At 31.2% G+C, this 23135-nt stretch overlaps 2 protein-coding genes across 2 annotated transcripts; one reads left to right on the top strand and one right to left on the bottom strand.

Annotated features, from left to right (window-relative positions):
* Positions 1–3363: 3363 nt before the first annotated feature.
* On the bottom strand, positions 3364–9713 carry LOC116769338 (sodium channel protein Nach-like). The gene is made up of 11 exons (XM_032660407.2): positions 8978–9713; positions 8494–8688; positions 7271–7474; positions 6993–7128; positions 6818–6919; positions 6445–6640; positions 5965–6018; positions 5509–5596; positions 5192–5313; positions 4828–4927; positions 3364–3741 (listed from the first exon to the last, which is right to left on the bottom strand). Exons 1-10 carry the CDS (start codon positions 9106–9108, stop codon positions 4836–4838), a joined length of 1320 nt encoding a protein of 439 aa, XP_032516298.2. The 5' UTR covers positions 9109–9713; the 3' UTR covers positions 3364–3741; positions 4828–4835.
* A 1237-nt stretch (positions 9714–10950) lies between these two features.
* LOC116769098 (probable 2-oxoglutarate dehydrogenase E1 component DHKTD1 homolog, mitochondrial) lies at positions 10951–22907 on the top strand. Its single transcript, XM_032660100.2, has 20 exons — positions 10951–11140; positions 12592–12718; positions 13464–13629; positions 14255–14471; positions 15138–15299; positions 15433–15506; positions 15578–15691; positions 15884–15997; positions 17027–17134; positions 17349–17506; positions 17891–18026; positions 18241–18372; positions 19300–19402; positions 19664–19821; positions 19910–20066; positions 20526–20728; positions 20808–20928; positions 20999–21187; positions 21987–22072; positions 22692–22907. Exons 1-20 carry the CDS (start codon positions 11020–11022, stop codon positions 22794–22796), a joined length of 2751 nt encoding a protein of 916 aa, XP_032515991.2. The 5' UTR covers positions 10951–11019; the 3' UTR covers positions 22797–22907.
* Positions 22908–23135: the final 228 nt, after the last annotated feature.

Below are 23135 nucleotides of genomic sequence, written 5' to 3'. Positions count from 1 at the left end.
CAGACGTAACGAATACATATTTATGACACGTCATTTCAGTCACAGTCTTAAACAAACGCATTTAAAAAATATATTTTAATGAGCGAATGTGTGTGTTACCTTCGTCAACCTAATATTATTGATAGTAGAAGAGTATAAGAGTATAGTATAAAATCATCTAACAAAACGTGACGTCGCCAATTTAAATCCGATTTTCTCCTAATTTTCCAAGGACACTGTAGTGTCTATGGAATAAAGCAAAGCCGCTAAAGTTGAGTTATGCCAAATCTGACAGAGAAATCACAAAATTCGCAAGAATATAATGAGTTAACTATAACCAACAACCAAATTAGTTTCCAAGGTGACATTTCCAAATTTTTCAATATCACAACTTCCAAGAACGCATCCAAATCTCTAGTTCACATAGTCCAAGTGCCACTATACTATACTACTGTATATTTTTATGAACAAAAACTTTTATAGAAAAGAAACTTTATATAAATATCTCTAATTAGATTAAATAAATAAAATCAGAAACAATTCTTTTTGTCACTGGATAAACACAAGACCTAATACATATATAATGTTTTATATCTAATATTGGCGGAAAGTAGTACGTATACATTGCTATCAAGTCAAACTAATATTCAACTTTAGAACGGAGTTTTACATTCAAAAATAATTTCACTGCCATTAATAAATTTAAAAAAAAAATTAACTTTATTTATGTGTAATAGAATTCAAAGATTTATTAAAAGTAATTAATTCTAGAGCATAAGATAGTAAAAAAATTTACTTATTAAATTACCTGTATGATTCATCAATCATCTTAATGTAAGTAAACTCGTAACAGGTACGCATTGAAAGTCATGTCAATGTCTTAGAACCTCTTCTAATACTATTTCAAAATGAGCGCCAATGGTATTGACAACTGAAGCGTGGTAGTAAAGGGAAAGTTTTATGGAGGCGCACTCTGTAGGTTCAGGTTAGATTTTAATATGGATTATTTCAATGGTCGTAAATCTTTTACATCCAGTCAGGTTGAGTTGTTTTGCTTTTTCTAGTGTGGAAATATTTCCTCTCTTACGTGAGGGCGCGAGTTCGAAACCTGGCAAGTACCAATGTGATCTTTTCCGAGACATATGCTTTCTAAGAGTATTTAGACACCACTGACAGACGGTGAAGGAAACCATCGTGAGGAAACCTGGTCTTATAATTTCATATTATAAGATTGAAATCGCCAACACGTCTTGAGCAAGCGTGGTGATTAATGCTCTAACCTTCTCCGTGTGAGAAGAGGCCGTTACTCAGCAGTGGGCTCGGATAGGCTAATGATCATATTAAAAAAAAAACTTGCCATACATTTTTGCAGGTATGAGAGCTAAAATTACGTCATATTTGTAAATTTTTAGCATTATGCTATTCTAAACTGGGTTCTAACTTGATCAGACTCATGATAAACTAGTTCATGGTAATTTTTTATACTTTGAAGATGCCTTATTTTAGGATTATTCAAAACTATACATACAATTAAAAATATTGAATTAATTTACTTTGTAAACTGTACTAAGATTACTGGTTTTTAATAAAATATTTAAGGGATACAAAAACCAATATGAATACCAAAGATAGAATTTAAAAAAAATCCTTTAATATTTTTTTTATTATTAATTTGAAAAAACAAATGTTCAATGATTAGCAAAACAGATAATAGTATGAGTATAATTAGTACGAAAAATATGATTTTATGTAATAAAAATGATGGTGTACAAATAGTAAGTGAAGCAAAAAGACACTATCTTAATGGACACAAATCAGTAACAGCTTCTGGTCTCAATCGAAAGACAAGCGCTTTCTTGTAACAGGAGTGTTTTTGTTAGGCAAAAACCTCCGCCTAGGTCTGCAGTACTTAGTTTCATAACAGACGTAAGTGGGAGATGTGCATTCTAGCATACACGCACATCCCGATGAGCAGTCGGTGAAGTTTGGTGGGCAATAATTCGGAGGAGTGCTACCCGGACACGGGTGTACGCAATAAGCCTTATCGCAAGCTTCCTCTGAAAAACAAAGGATACATTAGATTTATACTTTCCTACTTCAACAGAGCATTTTTCGTATTCTGTTTACTGTTTTATTCTAAAGAGGATTTTATCGGACTAGTTCCTGAAAAGGTTTTCTACTCATGTCTCACTGGTTTGTGAAATTGCAGGAAATTTTCTACGCCATTTTGTCTACTTATATTAAACAGTGAAAAAAACTATTTTTTTATAAGAGTCAAATATTTTTGAATTGCTTTACTTGCATGGGCATGAGATCTTTGCTTTATTTATGGGAGATTTTTAATAGGCTTGTTATTAGACAATGATACCTTCGGACTGGCGTCCTTCATTTCCAGCCCACGGAGACCATTCGTCTTGACCTAATGTTTGGGTGATCATTGCTAAAACGAGGACACTAAATAATTTAACAGACATGGTTTTCTCCTTGCACGAAAAATTTTCTATTTTGATTATTCACTCAAAAAAGACTACATTTTAAGAATATTCCTTTTACGTCACATTTGTGTGACTTAAAGGAGGTTACGCTTAGTGATGAGGATTGAAAAACTATAGATGTGATAGTTATCCTTTTTTGATATAATTTCAGTAAAATAATAAAAAAAATATGTAAACCATCGCCATAAATTATGTCAAAAAAAAATAACAAGGATTGTTAGAATTAAATATAGATAAAATTAAATATATGAGCTAAATATTAACATACTTTTATTTATGATATAAATATATCTTATATTTTAAACTTGTATTAATGTTAATTTGATTATGAGTAAAGTGAGTGTCCTTATAAAATGTATAAGAGGTTTATAATGAAAGATATATATTTAAATTTTAAAAAATCCTAATAGAGAAATATTTTTTCAGTGATTTATTTATTCTTTCTTATCTATTTGTGTTATGCTCAATATCAAATGTAATATGTAAAAGGTTAATTTTGATGAGTTTTGGTTGTTTGTTTAAATAATTGACATATAAAATGTATATATGTGAATTTAACTGTGCCATATCAATATCAAAACGTTACATAGAATTACAAGTGGATCATGGATCATGCGTCGGCATGACGGATTAAAAAAAAATTACAAAAATATTGAAGACAATTAAGTTTACGTAAAAGATTAGAAAAATTATCAATAAGATAAAAAGGATTTTTCCTAAAAGTATAATTATCGAGGCATGTAAGTATTTATATTTCTTAAGTTAAAATGCTTTAACTCTGAAGAATGTCGAAATATCGTAACACCCTAGAAAAACAAGAAGAAAATTTTTTGCTGTTAGAAATTAAAAACTCATATGTATTTTTTTCTATTGAGGAAATAACATATATATCGGATTTATTATAAATTCATTATTTTAAAGACAGGACGCCAGCCTCGCTGACGTCACTAATGTCACTTGTTTCAGTACGTCCCAGATATTTTAAAATGAAACTTCAATTCTTCTAAATGTTCTTGTATTTCTCGAAGGTTCTTCATAATCACATTCTTTATGATCCGCACTCGCTGAACTCTGCAGTTCGCTGTCGTGCGTCCAGACGTCATATTTATACCAGAATTCAAACATAGTTCTATTCTCTTTGATTTCGTTTTACTTTTAACAATAGTAACGACGACCAATAAGTTGTTATAATAATTGATGCCAGTCTTGAGTTATTTTCATGTTGCATCCGTCATTGAAGCTGCTTGCGCCGATATATATCAAATGCCTAAATTGACCAAATAATATTGAAGATACATTTTTTGAACTATGACATATGTCTGGGAAGAATTAAACACATAGTAGTCATGTAAAAGTCAAAGGTGAAGGTGAAAATATTTTTAATACAATGAGATAAAATAACAGCTTAATGGGCTGGAAATTTGGGATCATTGAAATAAATGAAGTTCAAGTTTTGGGACATTCAGTGAACAATGTAGCAAGAACTCATTAAGAGAGTGAATAGTTCGTAAATTATCATTAAATAGTTAGCTTCATGAGAGAAATAAATTATCATATTACATGTTAGAAATCAATTGTAGTGATTCAGATTGAATTAAAATATTACGTAGTGAATATAATATAATTAAACTGTTTCAATAATAAAGTAGTTTAAATATACAGAAGTATATGTTTAGCTATATTACAATATGTTACTCTAAAATTAATCACAAACACACATGTATTACTTTTCCGCACACACAAAACCATATGTATAATTTATAAGTCGAACCCTTATCTTACGATTACTAAAAAATATGATCAAGATTATAATTATATAGGATTTTTTTACATTGGTAATACAATCAAAGAATTTAGCGTCCGATTTAACAGTGGCAACATTGTCTAGGTTTTTTTTTTAAACATTGTAAAAGCAGAAAGACCTTTGACTTGTTATTTATAAGAGCTGCTGTTATGGTACAAAAATGTAAATTAATGTTCATTTCATGACCTCTAAGTACAAAACACAAAGGAACAGCACAAAAGTGGAATTTCCACATTTATGAGCCGTGAAAAACAAAAGTATCCTTCAGAAAATCTTTTAACACACTCTTGATCCTAGACGGTTGTTGTTTATTGTTTTTACCGTCTATTAAACTAGGTTATTTCTGAGTCTAGGTCCAAAGCTCAGTACTTAACCTCATATTAACAAGTAAAAATATGTTATCGTGCTTTAATAAAACTAGCAACAAAATGTTGCTTGAATACTCGTTAAACACAAGTAAGTATGTTTAAGTTAAAAAAAGTAAAACCAGACTTTTTGAGTCATAAATTTTACGCGGTGTATGAAATCCTTGTAAGCAAATGTACGCACTTAATCATTTAGCTACGTCGGATGCAAAGGAGATAAATCAGCTCTATGACACTGAGGAGGGAAGCGCCGAAAAACACTCCGCCAATACCGCCCATGTCAACTGAAACAACGTGGATCTTTATTAAATTCATCAAAATTCTAATTTAATAAAGTTATTTATATGGAACATTCAAAATAAAGATTAAAGGAATACACAAAGTCACGGTCTTGTTTAGTAATGGACTGGTAAAATTTTTTTCGTTAAAATACTTCACACATTGATATCATCATATAAAAATGTTTGACAATTAATTCGAAATAATCTTTAATATAGATAAATCTGTTTGTCGTATAAATAAATGAAATAAAAAGGCATTGCCCTCACCAACAAGTTTAAGAGGAGTCGTGATCGCTAGTCTCCTCACCCGCAACGAAGGCAAATTTGTAAAGCGTACTTTAATCATAGTACCTAGCCTTTGTTGTTCCGTCATTGTAGTGCTAACTCGTCTAAAACGTTAGAGATGTTTTGAATAAGTAAATTCAATTGATTGCCAAAATAGTTTCAAAAAGTTCCAAAGCCTTGTTGCCTTCATTACATAACCACTTTATTATCTTGATAATCGTGCTAAGTATAGGTACATTCAATTCCAGTTGTTCCAGCAAACATAGGTGTGCTGATAACATAAATAGTACTCCACTTACCTTGAAAAAACATGAATAGCGTCGTAAACAGTCTCCTCGCAAGCCATTGGACAAGCACATTTTTCTTTTGCAAAATGTACGATAGAATCTATTACAGAAGTATTTTTATGAGAGTAATATTGTCAATCCTACTTATATTATAAACGCGAAAATTTTTGAGTATATATACAGTTACGAATTGATATTTGTTGCACCTTAACAGATTTTGGTGAAAGCTTCCAGGCATATCTGTTAAATATTAGAATAAGACATATACTATAACTTATCCCAATATTCTTTATAAAAACTTCGGGATCGACATCGTCGCCTCTTGGTTACCATATCTACTTTTTTCATAAACTTTATACATTTCTCTCTGAACCTAATTCCGTAGTTCAGGCAGACGTTTTCGCAGATAAAAAGAAGTAAATAAAAAAAAAATAAAAAAAATAGAAATATTCAAATGTAACTACGTACTTCTTTTTATATATAAGCAATTCAGTCCAAGAATATTGCATGCTGGTTTATTGACTGTAAACAAAATTAACGAAATGTAACGAAAACTGAAAACTGATTTGTCTAATGATTAAAGCAATTTATAAATAAGTAAACAACTATTGGATCCATGACAGATTATGAATTAAGCATAGAAGATAATGCTAATCAAGTGTAAAATTTGTTCTCTGTTTTAATAACTGTTTAGGTGAAAAACCAGAGGCCAATAGTTTTTTCATTGAGACTCAATAGTACTTTAACCTTAGTTCACGATTTCCATCGGTTCGAAATATCTGTCTAGTATACTATCACATCCACCACAAAACATTTTAAGTTTCTCGACAACCTTACTACTTACAATTTTTAATAGTTTTATTAGAAAGGTATTGACAGTAAATTAGTTAGAGGACAAAATTTAAATAAAATATTGGGTGCCTTCAAACAGTCTAATGGAAAACTTACCTATTTTTGCTAAAAAGTGATGCGTACAATTACAACGACTCATCTGAGCGAGCGCCCTGCAATACAAAATGCAAGCACTCCGTGTATAGTATCCGAACGGCCAGTCGGGGTAAGGAGGTCGCTCATCATCTAACAGACAGTCACGTGACGCCTCGGACAGAGTCGTAACTGATTCGTCATTAATTGTTGGTTCAGCCTGAATTAATTGTTTTAAAAATCTGAATTTGTATTGTATTTAAATTGTATAATAAACCTATATTAGAACATTACTAAATTTATTACATATTGACAAGTTTAAAGTATCGAATGTCACAAAATGTTAGTCAGATTTTAAAAAAAACCTACTAGCTACTAAAACTTTAAATTATCTTACCCTCAGCATCACATCCATCTCAGTAACTAATGGTACTGACTGAACTTGTAATATATTTAGCATTCCACCTGAAACAATATCTCTAGGAGCGTGAATCCTTACCTAAAATTAAAACATATCTTTTATAATCCTCTCATCCAAATTTCTCTTATAAATTTTACATATGAATAATTACCGCTACAACTTTCCTGACGTGAAATACTAAATCAGGCAGGCCGATTGTTCTATTCACCGTCAACAAGCTAGCGTTACTCAAAAGTGCAGAGTTGAAGACATAACAGCTGCCAAACTCAGTTTCTATAGGTTGAAACCTAGAACATATGTATTAATTTAAATATCTATCTTTAGTTTTAATTTTCACTGAAAATAATTTCATAATTACGCCCATAAAAGTCCTTTAAAACGATTATCGGAACACGCATTTCTTTCTTTCAGAGAAAAATTTCAATTTACTTATCACAACAATTGAAATCGCTCCCGCCGAATTTGCATTCGGTAAACAATTGTGAACAGCCCTGTCTTATTTCAGGGATGGCGCTCGTAAAATCTTCAACGCAACTGTCATTTAATTTGCAAATCGTGCAAGACGTACAGTATTTGAGATCCCAAAACGATACCTCGTGGAAAAATTTTGTAGCATTCGTTGATATATTGTACCTGTAATATTAAATAAAGAACATCCACAAATCTCTTCTTAATAGTTACGTTTATGTCTCAAGAAAACTACCAACTACTTGGAATTTTATAATTCAAACTATTTATATTATATTCCAACATATATAAGTTAAAATTGTAACATACAACAAACACCGAATAAATAAATATCTTTTCTACAATCTTTTTCACACACCTGAAAAAAATAATGCAATTTCTGAACACACATTGTGTGTTTGTGTGTGCGTGTGTACGTGTGTGTGTGTGTGTGTGTCTGCATAAAGAAAACTCCAAACAGTATTCTTTTCTTAAAGCATACATGTATATTGATGCTAGTTTTTAAAATACATTCAGAAATGTTTATGCATCTATGTAGTTTCAATATTGAAAATCTTTAAGAAATCCATATAGAGCCAAACCAATAGTATTTGTTTTCGGGGACGTAATGTTCTGGACATTGATTTTTCTATAAGAATTGTTCAGCTTCGATACCGCCTTTTTCGAGTTAAGAATGAACAAATAAGACGAAGGACATGAAGACAAGGATATGGGGATAATTACGAAAGGAGATTATATCTATCGACCCTTTCAACGGAAGCGTCACGTAGCTTAGAATATTTTTACGAGTTCTTAGACGCTTGTATGCATTAACGTTTGATTATTTTATACGTCCTATGATTCGACTCCGAAATAAAAAGTTGTCAATTTAACAATTAAATAGAGCTATCAAGTGATTGCTTTAAAAAAAAACAGGCTCTATTTTGAGTCGAGTTGAGTGGCGGCTATTAATGTTATTCTTTACCCATTATCGGCATTTCATCATTTTCCACCTTAATGTTCCATATCATACCTAGTTGAGGATTATATAAAGCAAAATATTGGCATTATGAAAAAAGTTGAAAAATCTTTAAAAAGTAGAAAACGAGATAGAAAACTATCACATGACGTCAGCAATTGTTCGAGCAAAATGAACGCTTCCGTAACCAAATCTCATGTTATATTTGCCATCTTACAGCACTTACTTCTTAAGATACTGTTTAACAGCTTCCATATCGGTATGCTTGCAAACAGTAACCCCTGGAAATGGTGTGTTCCACTCCAAGTTATTCGTCTCCACCACATACGAACCAGCTCCAGTGGATAATATATACAGAGATGACTTTAGTATCTCCCAAGCACCAAAGCAGCAAATACATAGGATTATCAGCCAAAAGAATCTTAAAAAATTCAAAATTAAATTCTAATGACGACACAGTACGTGGATATACCTTCAAACTCTGGTAGTAAAACACAAAAATAAATAAAAATAAAAGTATCATAGAATATCTCAATAAGCAAACTCAGTAGAAACTGTCATAATTCCTACTATATAAATATAAATTTCAGCGCAAATTCTTCTACGAATATAATAATGAGCAGTGAACACTTATGTCGCTGTTGGAAATATTTACTCTGAATCCTGTGCATTAAGGACAGAGCTTGACGAACCTTGTGTTCAGATATTACCTTTTGAAATACGGAATGTTTGACATTGAGAAAACATATCCCACGCCGTGCAGGTTGCTCATATCACCGAATCGACGGACCTTATATTTTATTGTCGTGATGATTGAAGACGAAATTTTTAATACGGACATTATCAATATGTTTACGTAAATAATACTATAATATAATTTTCTATTTACGTCAACAACGCCTATACAATAATAAACATATTTATCAGTGAATTTATTTTTGATATATTTTCTCTGTTATGTTTGTAATATCCAACTAAATGTTAATATTGGAATGGGAGCATAGACTTCTAACAAATAATAAGTGTACAAAAATCGTGATAAATGAAGCTGAATGTTCATTAACACGTTCGTGAGTTGTTTAAATGCATTAAACATGTACCACAATAACCGATTGAATTATGACAACGTTTAAAATATATAAACATACAACACTGGCGTTAAATAAAATACCGGTAAAAGTTAACAGTGAAATATACACGAATCGCTAATTTTATATCATTATTTAAATATATAACAACGATTTTTACTTTACTTTTACAATTAACACATTAATTTTGAGCGTGATATTAATTTGAATCAAATAAATATATTTCGTTTAATAAAAAAATATATAAAAAAGCTATTTTTAAATTCTCTCGAGGAAAAATCTGTTCTATCCAGGCGACAGTTACCCTCGTTTCTTATCTCTTGCAGTACCCCAGATAATACATAATCTAATAACGACAAGATATAAAGTAATTGAAATAAAGAAATATAAATAGGCGATATTAGAAATTAAATTCACAATATCGACCTTTATTACGCTACAAATAATTAAATAAACAATGATTACATCAGAAAACCGGAATAAATTTTAACAAAAATCGTTATTCTTTTAAACTCCGCACATTGTATGAAACATCGAAGTAGAAATGAAAGTAAAAGTCAGTAACTCTCTTAATTGTTTGTAATAAATATCTGTGTCATAAACAATAAACATGTTAAAATAGTAATAATCACAAAATTTTATAGCATTTAAAACCCTCTACGCATCAATTGCTCTGTCATTAAACGATTGTATGTGATGGCCTGAGGCACTTTATCGAGTAATCATACGCCAGAAACGCCTTACATAATTTCAGAATAGAGCTGACATTCATATTCTGCCATACCAATATTAACTTAACATAGCTAAGAATAACCGCAATGTAACTGACATTCAAATGATAAAACATCATCGAAATACTCTGACCCGTTTGAGATCTACGATGTCACAGACAAACACACGCATCAACGACAAACTTATAACACCTCTCCTATAGCGTTTTTAAAGGACCTTGAAAAAATTTCTTGTTATTTCTTTAAATAATGTTATACAACTCGGCTACCTATTCACATGGCATCTATTATCTTATCTTTTATCATATAATTATATTATTTAAGTGTTATATCGCCTAAACAAAGAACACAGCAACTAGATAAAAAAATAAGCAAATAAAGTCGAATAAATATACAGAATTATCAAAAGCAAGTTGCGCAATCCTGAATAAAATCTAGGTTCGTAGCCAGTGCTGCATCAGCTTACTCGGTGACTCCGGATCTCCTTGCTAGAGGGTTTCCTAATCAAAATACTATATCAATATTCGTAAAACATTATTCAAAATGTCATCCTAACTAACGTCATATATTAGAATTCCCTCATTTAACCTCACTGCATTGGAAAATACATTATGATATGTGACCAAAAACAAAATTTATATCGGGCCGATCAAGGACGAATTATACCCCTGATATCAAATAAGGGCCATAAGTCATAAAATGACCTTGACACTGCTTCATTAATGCGGTCACAGGGTAATGTATCAAAAGGTTCGGTTATCACTATTTTACTCCACGCATTAATACACTATAGCTCACAAAAACATTATTTGAGCAACGCTATCTCTGTCAAGAACTGACATCACCAGTATAGATCAAGTCGTGGTGACGACCGCGTGGTTACTTACACTTTGGTTATTTTAATGAAATGTTTGTTATGTGATTTATTTAACCATGTTCGCGTTCAATAAAGTTAAACCGTTGATAAGATGGAAGCAGTTGAGGTTAGAGCGAGCGAAATACAACTCCGGAGTGGGAGTGTTCGGTCATCGACCGCGTCAAACTAACGATATTGGTACGTCATCTGTATGCAATAATATATTATGTATGTATTATACCAGTTAGTAGTTCACATTAAATGTGTGTTCAATACAGTTTTACATATTTTTCATGTCAATTCTTCGGCGCTTTGATTTTCGACTTAGGTTTGATTCGATTCGACGCATATTTGGGTGTAAACGACCTTGAAACTAGCGTTGTGTAGATAAAAGAAGTGAGTGCAAGTAATAAAAGTACAAATAAACAAGACCATCGGAAGATTTCTAAGTGTGCAATAAAATAAAACTATATTTTCCAATATAAATCTCATTTAATATCCAAAGAAAATTTGTTTGTTATCATATTTCGATTATATTAAATTAAGGAATTTTATTGGAAGTCTACAAATATTATTTGTTAGCCTAATATGAAGTTAAATAATTCAAGCCGTCTGTACTTTAGATCAATATATAATTTCCTCGCAGTTGTATACAAACAGGACGAACAAAAACAGTTCCCAAATTCTTCTTACGACGGCAAAACTTAACGTTTCACACTTTTGACTTTCCTTTTAAGAAAAAAAAAACTTCCCTTTATATAATAATAATAATAATAATAAATTTATTACGTTCTTCTTACAAACTTAACTATAATTTTGTGACATTTTTCGAAGCACCGATTTATGTTGAAGTTAGTTTTGTTATTCAATCTTATTTATTTTTCATCATTTTTTGAATAATTTGTGCGTTCGTATGCCTACTGTTTGGGAACCATAGCTTAATACTTTAACAGTTATAAAAAATTCTTCATACATTTGTGTTTTTTATGAGTAGTTTTACGACGAACACAAGCGAGGAGCTTTTCGCTTTCAATAGACGGTCACGTTTCTTATTTATTGTGGGTCCGATAAAGAAAAGGACTTTTATTTAATTCCTGCATATAAAAACATACAATGCGTTCAGTATATTATTTTGATTTTCATATTACGGCAAAACTACAGTATTACAGGCCTTATTAAATAAAATTATATAAAATTATTCAAATTTAAAAAAAATTACCCATTAAAATTGCAGTTGCTATCTAGTGGTATTACAATAAGAAACGGCGATCACTGTATTTAGTTATTACTTTATATGTAGTCCTAGGTATTATGAATTAGGCATTAAAAGATAGTGTAAAGGAATTAAGAAGAAAATATTATAAGGAAAGTGGGGCTTACAACTTCTGGTACTTTTAGGTACTCATTATAGAAAATACATCTATGTCTTGTCATTGTAATTGTACTGATCTGTTCTCTAGGAGGGTTCAACACCAGACAAACCCACCAAAACAAGGCCTAAAAATATTATATGAAAAAAACTTAAAAAGTCAGATGCTAGTTTTAAATAAGGTACACATCTCTGTACATACCAGTTCAATATATAACTCAATGTAATTATTTTATAACGATATAATCATCAAATTACTCATTACCTAATTTGTCTTCAGATGTACCTCAAGAAATAATCTCAAGACGAAACGAAAACTGTCGGGCGCAACAACTAGTCGATGCTTACCGGAAGTACGGCCATCTCCGAGCTACCATAGATAATGTCGACTATGAAAATAAAAACCGGTAATGCAATGCTTTAAAATTTGGCTTAATAAATTTATTGCGATAAAAATAATTTAAAAAAACAAATTGAAACTAAATATGCAAGGCACATATAGGCATTATTGAGTATTTTTTTTACTCATGCAAGTACATACAAGTCACTGGATTTCAATTACTTAAATAGAGCTGACCTCCGCTAAATGTATACTATCACAATTATTAGTTATTTAGTTAAAGAAAAAAATATATATCTGTTTTTGCCAATCAATAAATTAAATTTCCACTTGAACCATTTTCCAAATAGAATTCTAAACGTAAAAGTGTGAAATTCTTATAAAATTAAATGTACACAATTGATAATTATTCTAACTTTTTTAATTGATAAGTCTCAAAACCTCCATGTTTATAAAACCTAATATAAATTTAATATTCGATATGAGTTAACTGAAGTTAGTTATAGACTTAATACATTGTTTCGTTTGACTTTGATGTCAGTTATTATATTGTTCTCTTATACTGTGTGTATTTCATTCAATTAAATTAATTAGAAACTCATACATAACGAAAAATACGATACATTTTTATATTATTCGAATAATATATATATATATATTAAAAATAATTTTCAATGTTCAAAGTGGAAATTATTATTGACAACCAGATAAGCCGACCAATTTAACTTATACATAACAAGTAACATATAATACTTTATTAAAGTAGGGTTACCTTTATGATTCTCAAATGCCGTTCCTGTTTCTACGGTCAGGGATATCAAAGAGCTTCATCTATCAAGATATGGTTTATCAGGCTCCGACACGGTTGACTTGGGACTGTTATATGGCCACAATGGAAAACAATTTGCGAACGATCTAGTGGAACAATTGGAGAAAATTTATTGCGGTCCAATATCTTACGAATTCAGTCATCTGGAGGTAGATAATATTTATTTATTCTCATCATTCTGGACATATGTACATTTTATTTGATTAGAATCTCGGACATAGAATTGTTTCTCACATTATAAGATCTTATAAGTCATCATCATCATCGTCATCAGCCTATCGGAGCCTATTGCTGAGCAAAGGCCTCTTCTCACAAGGAGATGGTTAGAGCAATAATCACCACGCTTGCTCAAGACGGGTTGATGATTTCAATCTTATAATTCGAAATTATAAGAACAGGTTTCCTCACGATGTTTTCCTTCACCCTCCGTCAGTGGCGTCTAAATACTCTTAGAAAGTACATATGAGAGGCGGGCCTCTAACCTCCAGGCCACCACGACTATTAAGTGTTTGGGTCTAATAATTAAAAGCTCATATTTTTTAAAAGTATCTAAAGATTTAAATTAATTAGTGACGTTTGTTAACGAATTTTGAGTATGAAATTTTATTTCAAAGAATCTATTTCTCATACAACCAAGAGTAGCAAGTTTGTCAATTTATTGTTTATATCAAAAAGGGAAACTGTGTCAGTATATTTTGCATGTCATATTTTAAATCACATGTAATAACATAAATATATATATACTAAACGGATGCATGTTACGTATATATACAGACGGAGGCAGAAAGAGAATGGTTCTCACAGAGAGTCGAAAGCGGTTCAGATGTTGTGAGTAAGGAACGTCAGATCGAAATAATAAAAGAACTCCTACACTCACAAGCGTTGGACAAATTCCTATCAACAAAATTGCCATCGGTTAAGAGGTACTGCGGGGAAGGCGCGGAGTCTTTATTAACTTTCCTGTCGACTTTGTTCCGACTGACAGCCTCAGGTGAGACTTTGAAACATCAATAAAGCCATTATTAGTTAGCGACTCGTCCTGAATTACACAATCATTAAATAAAAATCGATAAATCGATTTTATTTTATTTAATATCAATGGAATAATTTTAAAGATTTCCAATTATAATAATGAAATGAAAAGATATTTAAAGCATGTATAAAAGAAAAAAATAAATAAATTGGGTAAAAGAAAGCTCAAAAATAAATTGGGAACATAAAATAAATATAAAAAATCTTTAAGAACATCATTTTTTTTTTTAGGAATTACCTATTAAGTTGATAAAACAAATTATACCTGTCCGCTGCCGTTCACTTTATCTTTTGATGTAATCCAATAAAGACTTAAAATGCCCGAATCCCGAAAATGGTTTTGCAAAACGATTTTATTAAGCTAAATAATCGCCCAAGAATAATATCGAGAGGAAATCTATTTTTAATATTGCGGTCAGATACATAGCTGTATCTAGGTGCTTATATTAAATTACTTAACATAACCCATAAGTTCTTATATCTAATAAGATATAGTAACTAAAAATTATACGAGAAAAGCTTGTATGTGTATTTGTTGTTGCAATATCTTACCTTAAAATGCTATAACACTTCTTAGAAGAATGTTCCAAGGGAAAGCTAAAATAATATATGAAAAATTTTTCAGAACAAATACAGCATGTGGTAGTAGCAATGGCACACAGAGGTAAACTCAACGCACTGGGTTGTCTTCTAAAAGTTCCACCAGTGAAGATATTCCACAAACTAGCCGGCAACCCTGAGTTTCCGGACGAAGCCAACGCGGCTTGCGACATTGCCACTCATTTAAGTAAATACCGCTTCGAATAATTAAAAGACACATCAACTAATATAATTATATTTTTTAAAGATTTATAGGAAATAAAAGCTTAAAAAACAAATTATCTACATATCTCCATCTAATTAACATTTTTTATTCACAGGCGTTTCCAACGACATAACAGTGAATGGCAATACAGTTAGATTCTCTTTGATAAACAATCCATCACATCTCGAGGTAATGTTTAAATGTAGATTGCAGATTATTTTTCTCTTTTCTTGTAAATTTAAAGACGGAATAACTCACAGGCCGCCAATTCTGTGTCGATGGGCAAAACGAGGTCGAAGCAATTAAAGTTACGAGAAGGCGACTATTCTGAAAACAGTACTTCACGGTTTGGCGACAAAGTTTTAAATGTTCAGGTAATTCAAATAAATTTAGCTTCAAGTGTTCTTTTGGTCGATATTTTTTTTTATTGATAAAAACGTAAGTGAATTATTCAAAACAATGACATACATGATCACTAACATTAACGTGGAAATTCTTCTACATTTTTTTTAACATATATTGTACTTCAAATGAAAAAAGTTAAACATAAACGCCTCTCTCTCTAGATACACGGGGATGCAGCTTTTGTTGGACAAGGAGTGAATCAGGAGAGCCTTATGTTTTCACAATCACCACACTTCGACGTGGGTGGAAGTTTACATGTCGTGGTTAACAATCAAGTAAGATCCTTGCAAATATTTAAGCAATTATGTTAATTTTATTATTTGCTATTTGTTTTAGCTAGGAGATTAAGAAAATTGTTCTAAAGAAGAAGATATGTTTAATTAAAGAACGCTATTTCTGAACTTAAAACAAATATAATTAATTATATATATATTTTTTTTAATTCGTTGTTTAAAATTTAGTTAGAAATGAAAATAGTATTATTATAGCGTCATAGTTATTACATGTCTAGACTATTTTCGGCAATATTTTAAAGAATATGTTACTTGGTGTTTCGTTACTAGGTCACTTGAGAATTAACACGATAAACCTAAACCAATAAAATTAATTTTAGTAGTTAATGAGATCTAACACTCGCGAGTATTCATTAAAATAAGGTTAATATTTTTCGGAATGGTTCGAGATGTGAACTCGTCTGCCCGTGATCAGGGTTACTGAGAAGTAACCGAAACGTTGGGATTATGTAGTTTTTTTAAATAATAAAATTCGCGTAGTAAATCCGAAAAATATTAGTTTTATTTTAGCTTTGGTAGTTTTCTCCATATACTGAACAACATTTATTTTGTATATTATGTACAAAGAAGGTAAGCTCCTTTCAGAATTAAGAAGCTCGGATGGTCTAACAAAAAATACAATGAACCTTTCAGTCGCGTGACGATTTATCTTTATTAACAATATCGTTTTTCACATTTGGACATAAAAGATGTTTTTCTTGTAAGCCTTCAAATAAATCGGTTTTGTGAAATGAAAACGAATTATCATAATATATGTAAAAAAATTGTTTATGATCACAAATGTTTTTTGGTTGTATAAAAAAGTAATTTTCGAAATATAAATACATAGTTATGTTTATGCAATTACAGTCAAAATTGCAATTGTCCAAATTAGCTATACAAAATATTGATATCAGTCTCTAAGATATATGCATGAAGACTGAAAACTGTTTCTCTTGTATACGGAAATAAAATTAACATCATTATTTCTTAAATTTGTGTTATATAATTTTTTGTTTAATTTTAATTTAGTTAGGATTCACACTCCCAGCGAGCCGTGGACGTTCGAGTCGCTACGTTACTGATTTGGCTAAATCAATAGCTGTCCCGGTTATTCACGTCAATGGAGACTATCCTGAGGTGAGTTTAGAGAAATTAATATAAAGTTTATGACTTAAAACAGAATAATACTGATATCTTGAACTTCACGATGTACTTTTGTACAAAACATCTTTAAATATTCGAAAAATCCAAGTGTTTGAACACTGTCTTCAGCAGTGTTTATTTACTGTAACAATATAAGTTCCAGAACTTTCTTTAAAAAGTATGAATTTAAATAATAAAATGTCTGTAGCTTGTAGAAAAGGCAACGAACATAGCGTTTGAGTATCAGAGGAAATTCCGCAAGGACGTTTTCATAGATTACAACTGTTTCCGCAAATGGGGTCACAATGAGCTGGACGACCCGACCGTCACAAACCCTCTCATATACAAAATTATTAATAAAAAACAGTGAGTATATATTTCTTTGGTCGCAATTCTATGTACTAATTAGTTTAAATTCTGAAAGTATCACTTCTATTTCACCTGATAGTTGAAAAATTTCGTGTAGCGAAAATAACTTTAGTTTTGGCTTATAATAGTATACTTTATTAAATATAAGGATATCATAAAATTTTATTTTACGCACAGAAGTTCGTTTCTCTTCCATTTGGCTCAACATTGTTAGGACAAATTATCTAAAGCACTTTTATTGATATACTACAACATATTGCCATATACCGCAAATCTATCCCAAAAAAAAAGTACCCATACAAATAAAGACTTAGGTTAGTACATGAAATTGGTAATAGATATGGTTACATTTCCTTTAAAAAGAATTAATAATAATTCCAGATCAATACCTAATCACTATGCAAATAAACTTGTATCAGAAGGGATTCTAACTGGAGATGAAGTCGAGAGCATAACAACAGAATTCACTAAATATTTGCAATCGCAGTTCGAACAACATAATTCCTACAAACCCGAGGTAAAGTGCTCATTCATTCCTAACCACCATAGATAGCTTGGCGAAGCGTTCAGCATTCTGATATTGCTTTAAAGAAATACAACGTGAAAAAGACCTGGTATTTCTATTGCGTTTCACTGAAAAGACGAGGAATTGCTATTTTATAAGCCGATTATATTGTTAATAAGGTAACTTATTACTCGATTACCAATCGAACATGCAATCTATTTATTAGGTATCATATTACCAAGATCAATGGTCAGAAATGAGTGCTGCACCTCGAGCTGTAGAACTCTGGGATACTGGCGTTGACACTGAAATCTTGAAGCAGGTCGGACGAGCCTCCGTCATTGTACCTGATGACTTTGTAAGTATTAATATAACAGTCAAAGTTACAGTATTATGCGAATCAATATTATTTATGTCACAATATAGCATAAGCAGTTCAAAAGTTAAGCAGGGGCTGACGAAAGCTATGCATTTAATTATTAACTGGGACTTAATCCATAACAGTATCGTAACACTACATACGTTTACGTTCACAGTTTTTACCACTCTTTTATTAGCTTCTGGGGGGAGGGGAGGTACTATCTGAAGAATACTTTTTAAATATTGCTACTCCTATCAGTATCTAGTTATACGAGGCAAGTGTGCTCCGTTAGTAAGAGAACACAGATTCATGTATACATTATTACATGTAATACACACACACAAAATAATTTATAAAACTTATCCATAATATGAATTTAAAAACAAACTTTTCTTTTTAGTTCGGTTTATTCGTGAAAGCGCAGTTTTTAGTAGTTTTAAACTGTTATTTATTTATTCAAAAGTCCTCTCACATTAAGCAGGTTATGAAATGAGAATTCAGCAAAGCTTCGGATGTAGTGTGACTATGAAAACTAAAAATGATCTAGAATCTCAGCTATTTATTTACTCGAAACTATTGCTTACTAAATTAATATATATAATATGAAATGTTAAATATACACGTTAAATAAATGTTAAATATACATATATTAAATGTTAAATATACACGTTATAATTAATCATCGTTCTAATTAAAGCAAACTTCAATTATGTGGACCAAAAGTATGATATATTCAGTGTAATTAAATCATTATACTGTCACATATTAATTCACAAATTCTTGTTACTATTAATGGGCGTAAATTCTATGGGATATATCTATTTAAAATATTCAGTAGATAATTTTATTATAGTCAAAGGATTTTTCTTTGTAATTTCAATTTAAAAAAAATATGAATATATGAATTTCCGTTGCTGAATGCAGGTCATACATCCCCATTTGGCGAAAACCCATGTAAAAAATCGATTGAACAAATTGTCCGAGGAAAAAGGACTCGACTGGGCTACAGCGGAGGCTCTCGCTTTTGGTAAAAAAAATACAAAAATAAACATACTTCCTTTTCAATAAAACTAAGATTTTAGTATATACTACGCGTCATGTAAAATGTGTCATATTTACACCTCGTATGCCAGCGATCACGGTTGCTGCTCTGCTATTGCTAAAATGAACGTTGCTGTTGCTTCCAAGCTGCTGATAGCTTGCTTCTTTTTACTGACAAATAAAAATTAACCTTCTATAAGGTCAAGGTCAACTATGTTTCATAACTAACACTTATAAAATGTTTTAGGATCATTACTAATGGAAGGCAGGAACGTTCGCATCAGTGGAGAAGATGTTGGTAGAGGTACCTTCGCCCACAGGCATGTTATGTTCGTAGACCAGGAGAACGAGAATATATACATCCCACTGAACCATATACACAAGGAACAGAAAGCGTTTTTAGAGGTTTCATAATTTTATACAACTTAAAATTAGAATGGTTTTGAAGTAATGCATAAACATTTTGGAAAAATCTGTTCACTATCACTTTAAGGTGGCAAATTCAATTCTATCTGAGGAAGCCGTGTTGGGATTCGAATACGGCATGGCATTCGATTCGCCCGAAAATCTTTGTTTATGGGAAGCACAGTTCGGAGATTTTTACACGGGAGCACAGATTATAGTCGATAATTTCATTGCTTCTGGCGAATGTGAGTATATAAATTAAGAATCGTATTGAATTTTATCTCTATGCAAAATTTATTCACATTTTTATATAAAGGCACTAGAGCAAGTATATAAAACATTTAAAATCGTATTCTTGTACCTGGCTTCTTTAATGGACTTTTACGACCATCTTGAGAAACCTTAACTTATCAAACATTGTGTCGAACTGAATAGAAAAGCACTTTGACCGGGTATTGTTACCATTATTATCGAAAAGTTGAATATTCAATGGAAAAATTTATATTCATACCATTATAAAAGCAATATCGTGAAATGTTAAGCCATTCACGTTCCAAAGATGCAATAAATGAAGTATCATTAGTATTCAAATATATGCATTATTGATCTCTACTATACGGACTATAATCTTATAGAGTAATATATGAATAATCCTTGAAAATGGTTTCAAAAATTCAGATTGAGATTAAAACGTGTTTTTTAAGCGAAATGGGTTCGCAGCAACGGTCTAGTGATGTTGCTTCCACACGGATTCGATGGCGCAGCATCCGAACATTCCTCGTGCAGGATGGAGCGTTTTTTGCAGCTAACAGACAGTTCGGAGATAAGCCCCGACTCTGAGGCCGTGAACATGAACGTAGCGAATGCCACAACACCAGCGCAGTACTTCCATTTGTTAAGGAGACAGGTTGACAAATTTTATAACACCAGAAACTGCAACTTAATATATATAGAAAGCCTCGATAATTTCATAACATATATTCTAGATGGTTCGCAACTACAGAAAACCGTTGGTTGTGGTCTCACCAAAAACTCTTCTGCGTTTGGCCGAAGCGACATCCAACTTGTCAGAATTCGCACCCGGGACACACTTTAAGCCTGTTATTGGTGATGACACAAGCCATTATAACGAATTATATTCATAAACTAGTTGTTAACATATCTCTTCAATCTTCAGGTGATCAAATCGCTGATCCATTGAAAGTGAAAAGGGTGTTTTTCGTCAGTGGTAAACATTATTACGAATTGCACAATGAACGGATGAAAAGTAAAATTGATGACGTCGCTATTGTGAGAGTGGAATTGCTTTGTCCTTTCCCCGTGCAAACAATACAAGCTGAATTGCAAAAATATACTAACGCTAGAAGTAAGTGCATATTAATATTAAATATACTTTTAAGCAAACCTAATACCGAGTTACATTTATAACAAAATAGTATAATTAATATTTCTGGTAAATTACATTTTTTAAATCATTTATTAACAAATTCGCGTTAGTGTCGTAGCTTAAAAAAATTTGTTCAAATTAAATATTCATGAAGCGGCATTCGTGGGTGTAAATTCAAAATACACAAACTTAATTATGAATGTTGTTTAAGGTATATTTCGCAACAAATAATCTCAAACCTTTAAGACAAAGACTAAATGATTTATTCTCTCCACTAAAATATAACTTAAATATGATTAGAAATTTATAACAAATGAAATTTTATTTGATCGTCGTTCAAGAGAATTTTTATTAAAAATTCACGACATCTTTTATCTTGAACGTATTCTTATAAAAACATACTAATTCCACCGACGTTGCACGCGCGGCATTCGGAATAGCTTCGTCCTTTTTTGAATTGGTTTAACTAAAAGCTTATGAATATGCAAAATTTCTCGTAAATCCTATGACAATATGTGCGTGGAAGCGGAGTCACGTCATTTTGTCTATGGCAAAACAAAAAAATAAATAAAAATGTAACAATAATTGTTTTGGTAGAGCGTTTATGGAAGTCGGCAGCGTATGTTGTCTAAACACAGATACCACACAGTTCCAATTTCATTGTGCCTATACTGAATTGTATGTTATGTATATTTTTCTACTACGAGTAAACACTGATTAAAGACTTCATAAAAAAAATGTAATAACATTGGTTTTTACGACAATTTATTGTTTTTAGAATTCATATGGTGTCAGGAAGAACATAGAAATATGGGTGCGTGGAGTTTTGTAAAGCCACGATTTGAAAATCTTGTCGGGAGAAAGGTGAGCAATGACATTATTATCTAACATTACTTCCTCACTACAATGTAAGTTGAAAAGTCTCACCCACAAGTATCACTGCTTCTAACTCTAGTACAAATTATTCCTTCGTAACTAATTGGTTCTTTGGAAGACTACATTTTATCAAAAATTACCAATTTTACCAAAAAAACAAAAAAAAATGTGTAATATATCGCGTCCAAAGGCCTTTGATGTCACACGCTCAAAGAAAACCAAACTATTGAATTTGCAATTCAAACCGTTTGAAAACTTTTATACAGAAATAACCTATGTTAGTGCAATTAACCTATTTTTATAATAATTTTTTTTTATCAAATCAATGAATTCTTAATAATAGCTTTTAATCTTTGTATTGGGATCATATTTCTAACATTAGTTCAAAACTAGAGCAGAGAGTAAAAAATAAATATAGAACATGTTCTATTATACAAAAAGGAAATCTTATTCTTATCGTATTTATGTGTCTAACAAAAGAGTTATACAACTACATATAATCTTATAAATGTGGATTTTAATTCTTAGTTCCACTTTATATTAACTACACATGTTTCTGCTAATGAATGAAAGGAAAGATTGATCAATTTATGACATATTTTTACAGCTCCTATACGCAGGTCGTCCTGAAGCACCAACTACAGCAGTAGGAGCACCTAAACTTCACAAACTGGAAGTTGATTATATACTACGCCAACCATTTTTGACATAAATCTCAAATCAAACTTCTTACCAGTATGATTTTGTTAATACAACCTTTTTATATATGTCTATTTCGTAATATGAACATGCACTTCGTTGCAGCATTTATATAAGTTTATAATGAAAATATAGTTTATCTAATTTAAAAATCATAAGGCTTTTATTTTCATCGTATTCTCGTATGTTTCCCATTGACAACAGTCTTGTTGCCCAAATCATGTAATGACGAAAGTTAGCTTAAACGTATACGTCTCTAGAAGTAGTGTTGTGGGAATGTCAACTTAGTCGTGTTCCACATGGAAACATAAAATCGGAGATAAAAAACATGTGTCTTCTCACTTTTTGAATA

Source organism: Danaus plexippus, chromosome 5 (assembly GCF_018135715.1).
Source record: "Danaus plexippus chromosome 5, MEX_DaPlex, whole genome shotgun sequence".
NCBI lineage: Eukaryota > Metazoa > Arthropoda > Insecta > Lepidoptera > Nymphalidae > Danaus > Danaus plexippus.
This window is presented reverse-complemented; position numbering and strand designations above follow the sequence as displayed.

Bases quoted from the DNA above. Each gene is read 5' to 3' on its own strand.
- LOC116769338 (XM_032660407.2), bottom strand. From the start codon at position 9,108: ATGTCCGTATTAAAAATTTCGTCTTCAATCATCACGACAATAAAATAT. The intron at 6,019-6,444 runs GTAAGTTTTCCA...TTTTGTTTACAG, and splicing joins TCACTTTTTAGCAAAAATAG to TCAATAAACCAGCATGCAAT. The intron at 5,314-5,508 runs GTAAGTGGAGTA...CTAACGTTTTAG, and splicing joins GCTATTCATGTTTTTTCAAG to ACGAGTTAGCACTACAATGA.
- LOC116769098 (XM_032660100.2), top strand. From the start codon at position 11,020: ATGTTCGCGTTCAATAAAGTTAAACCGTTGATAAGATGGAAGCAGTTG. The intron at 15,998-17,026 runs GTAAGATCCTTG...ATTTTAATTTAG, and splicing joins ATGTCGTGGTTAACAATCAA to TTAGGATTCACACTCCCAGC. The intron at 17,507-17,890 runs GTGAGTATATAT...TAATAATTCCAG, and splicing joins AAAATTATTAATAAAAAACA to ATCAATACCTAATCACTATG.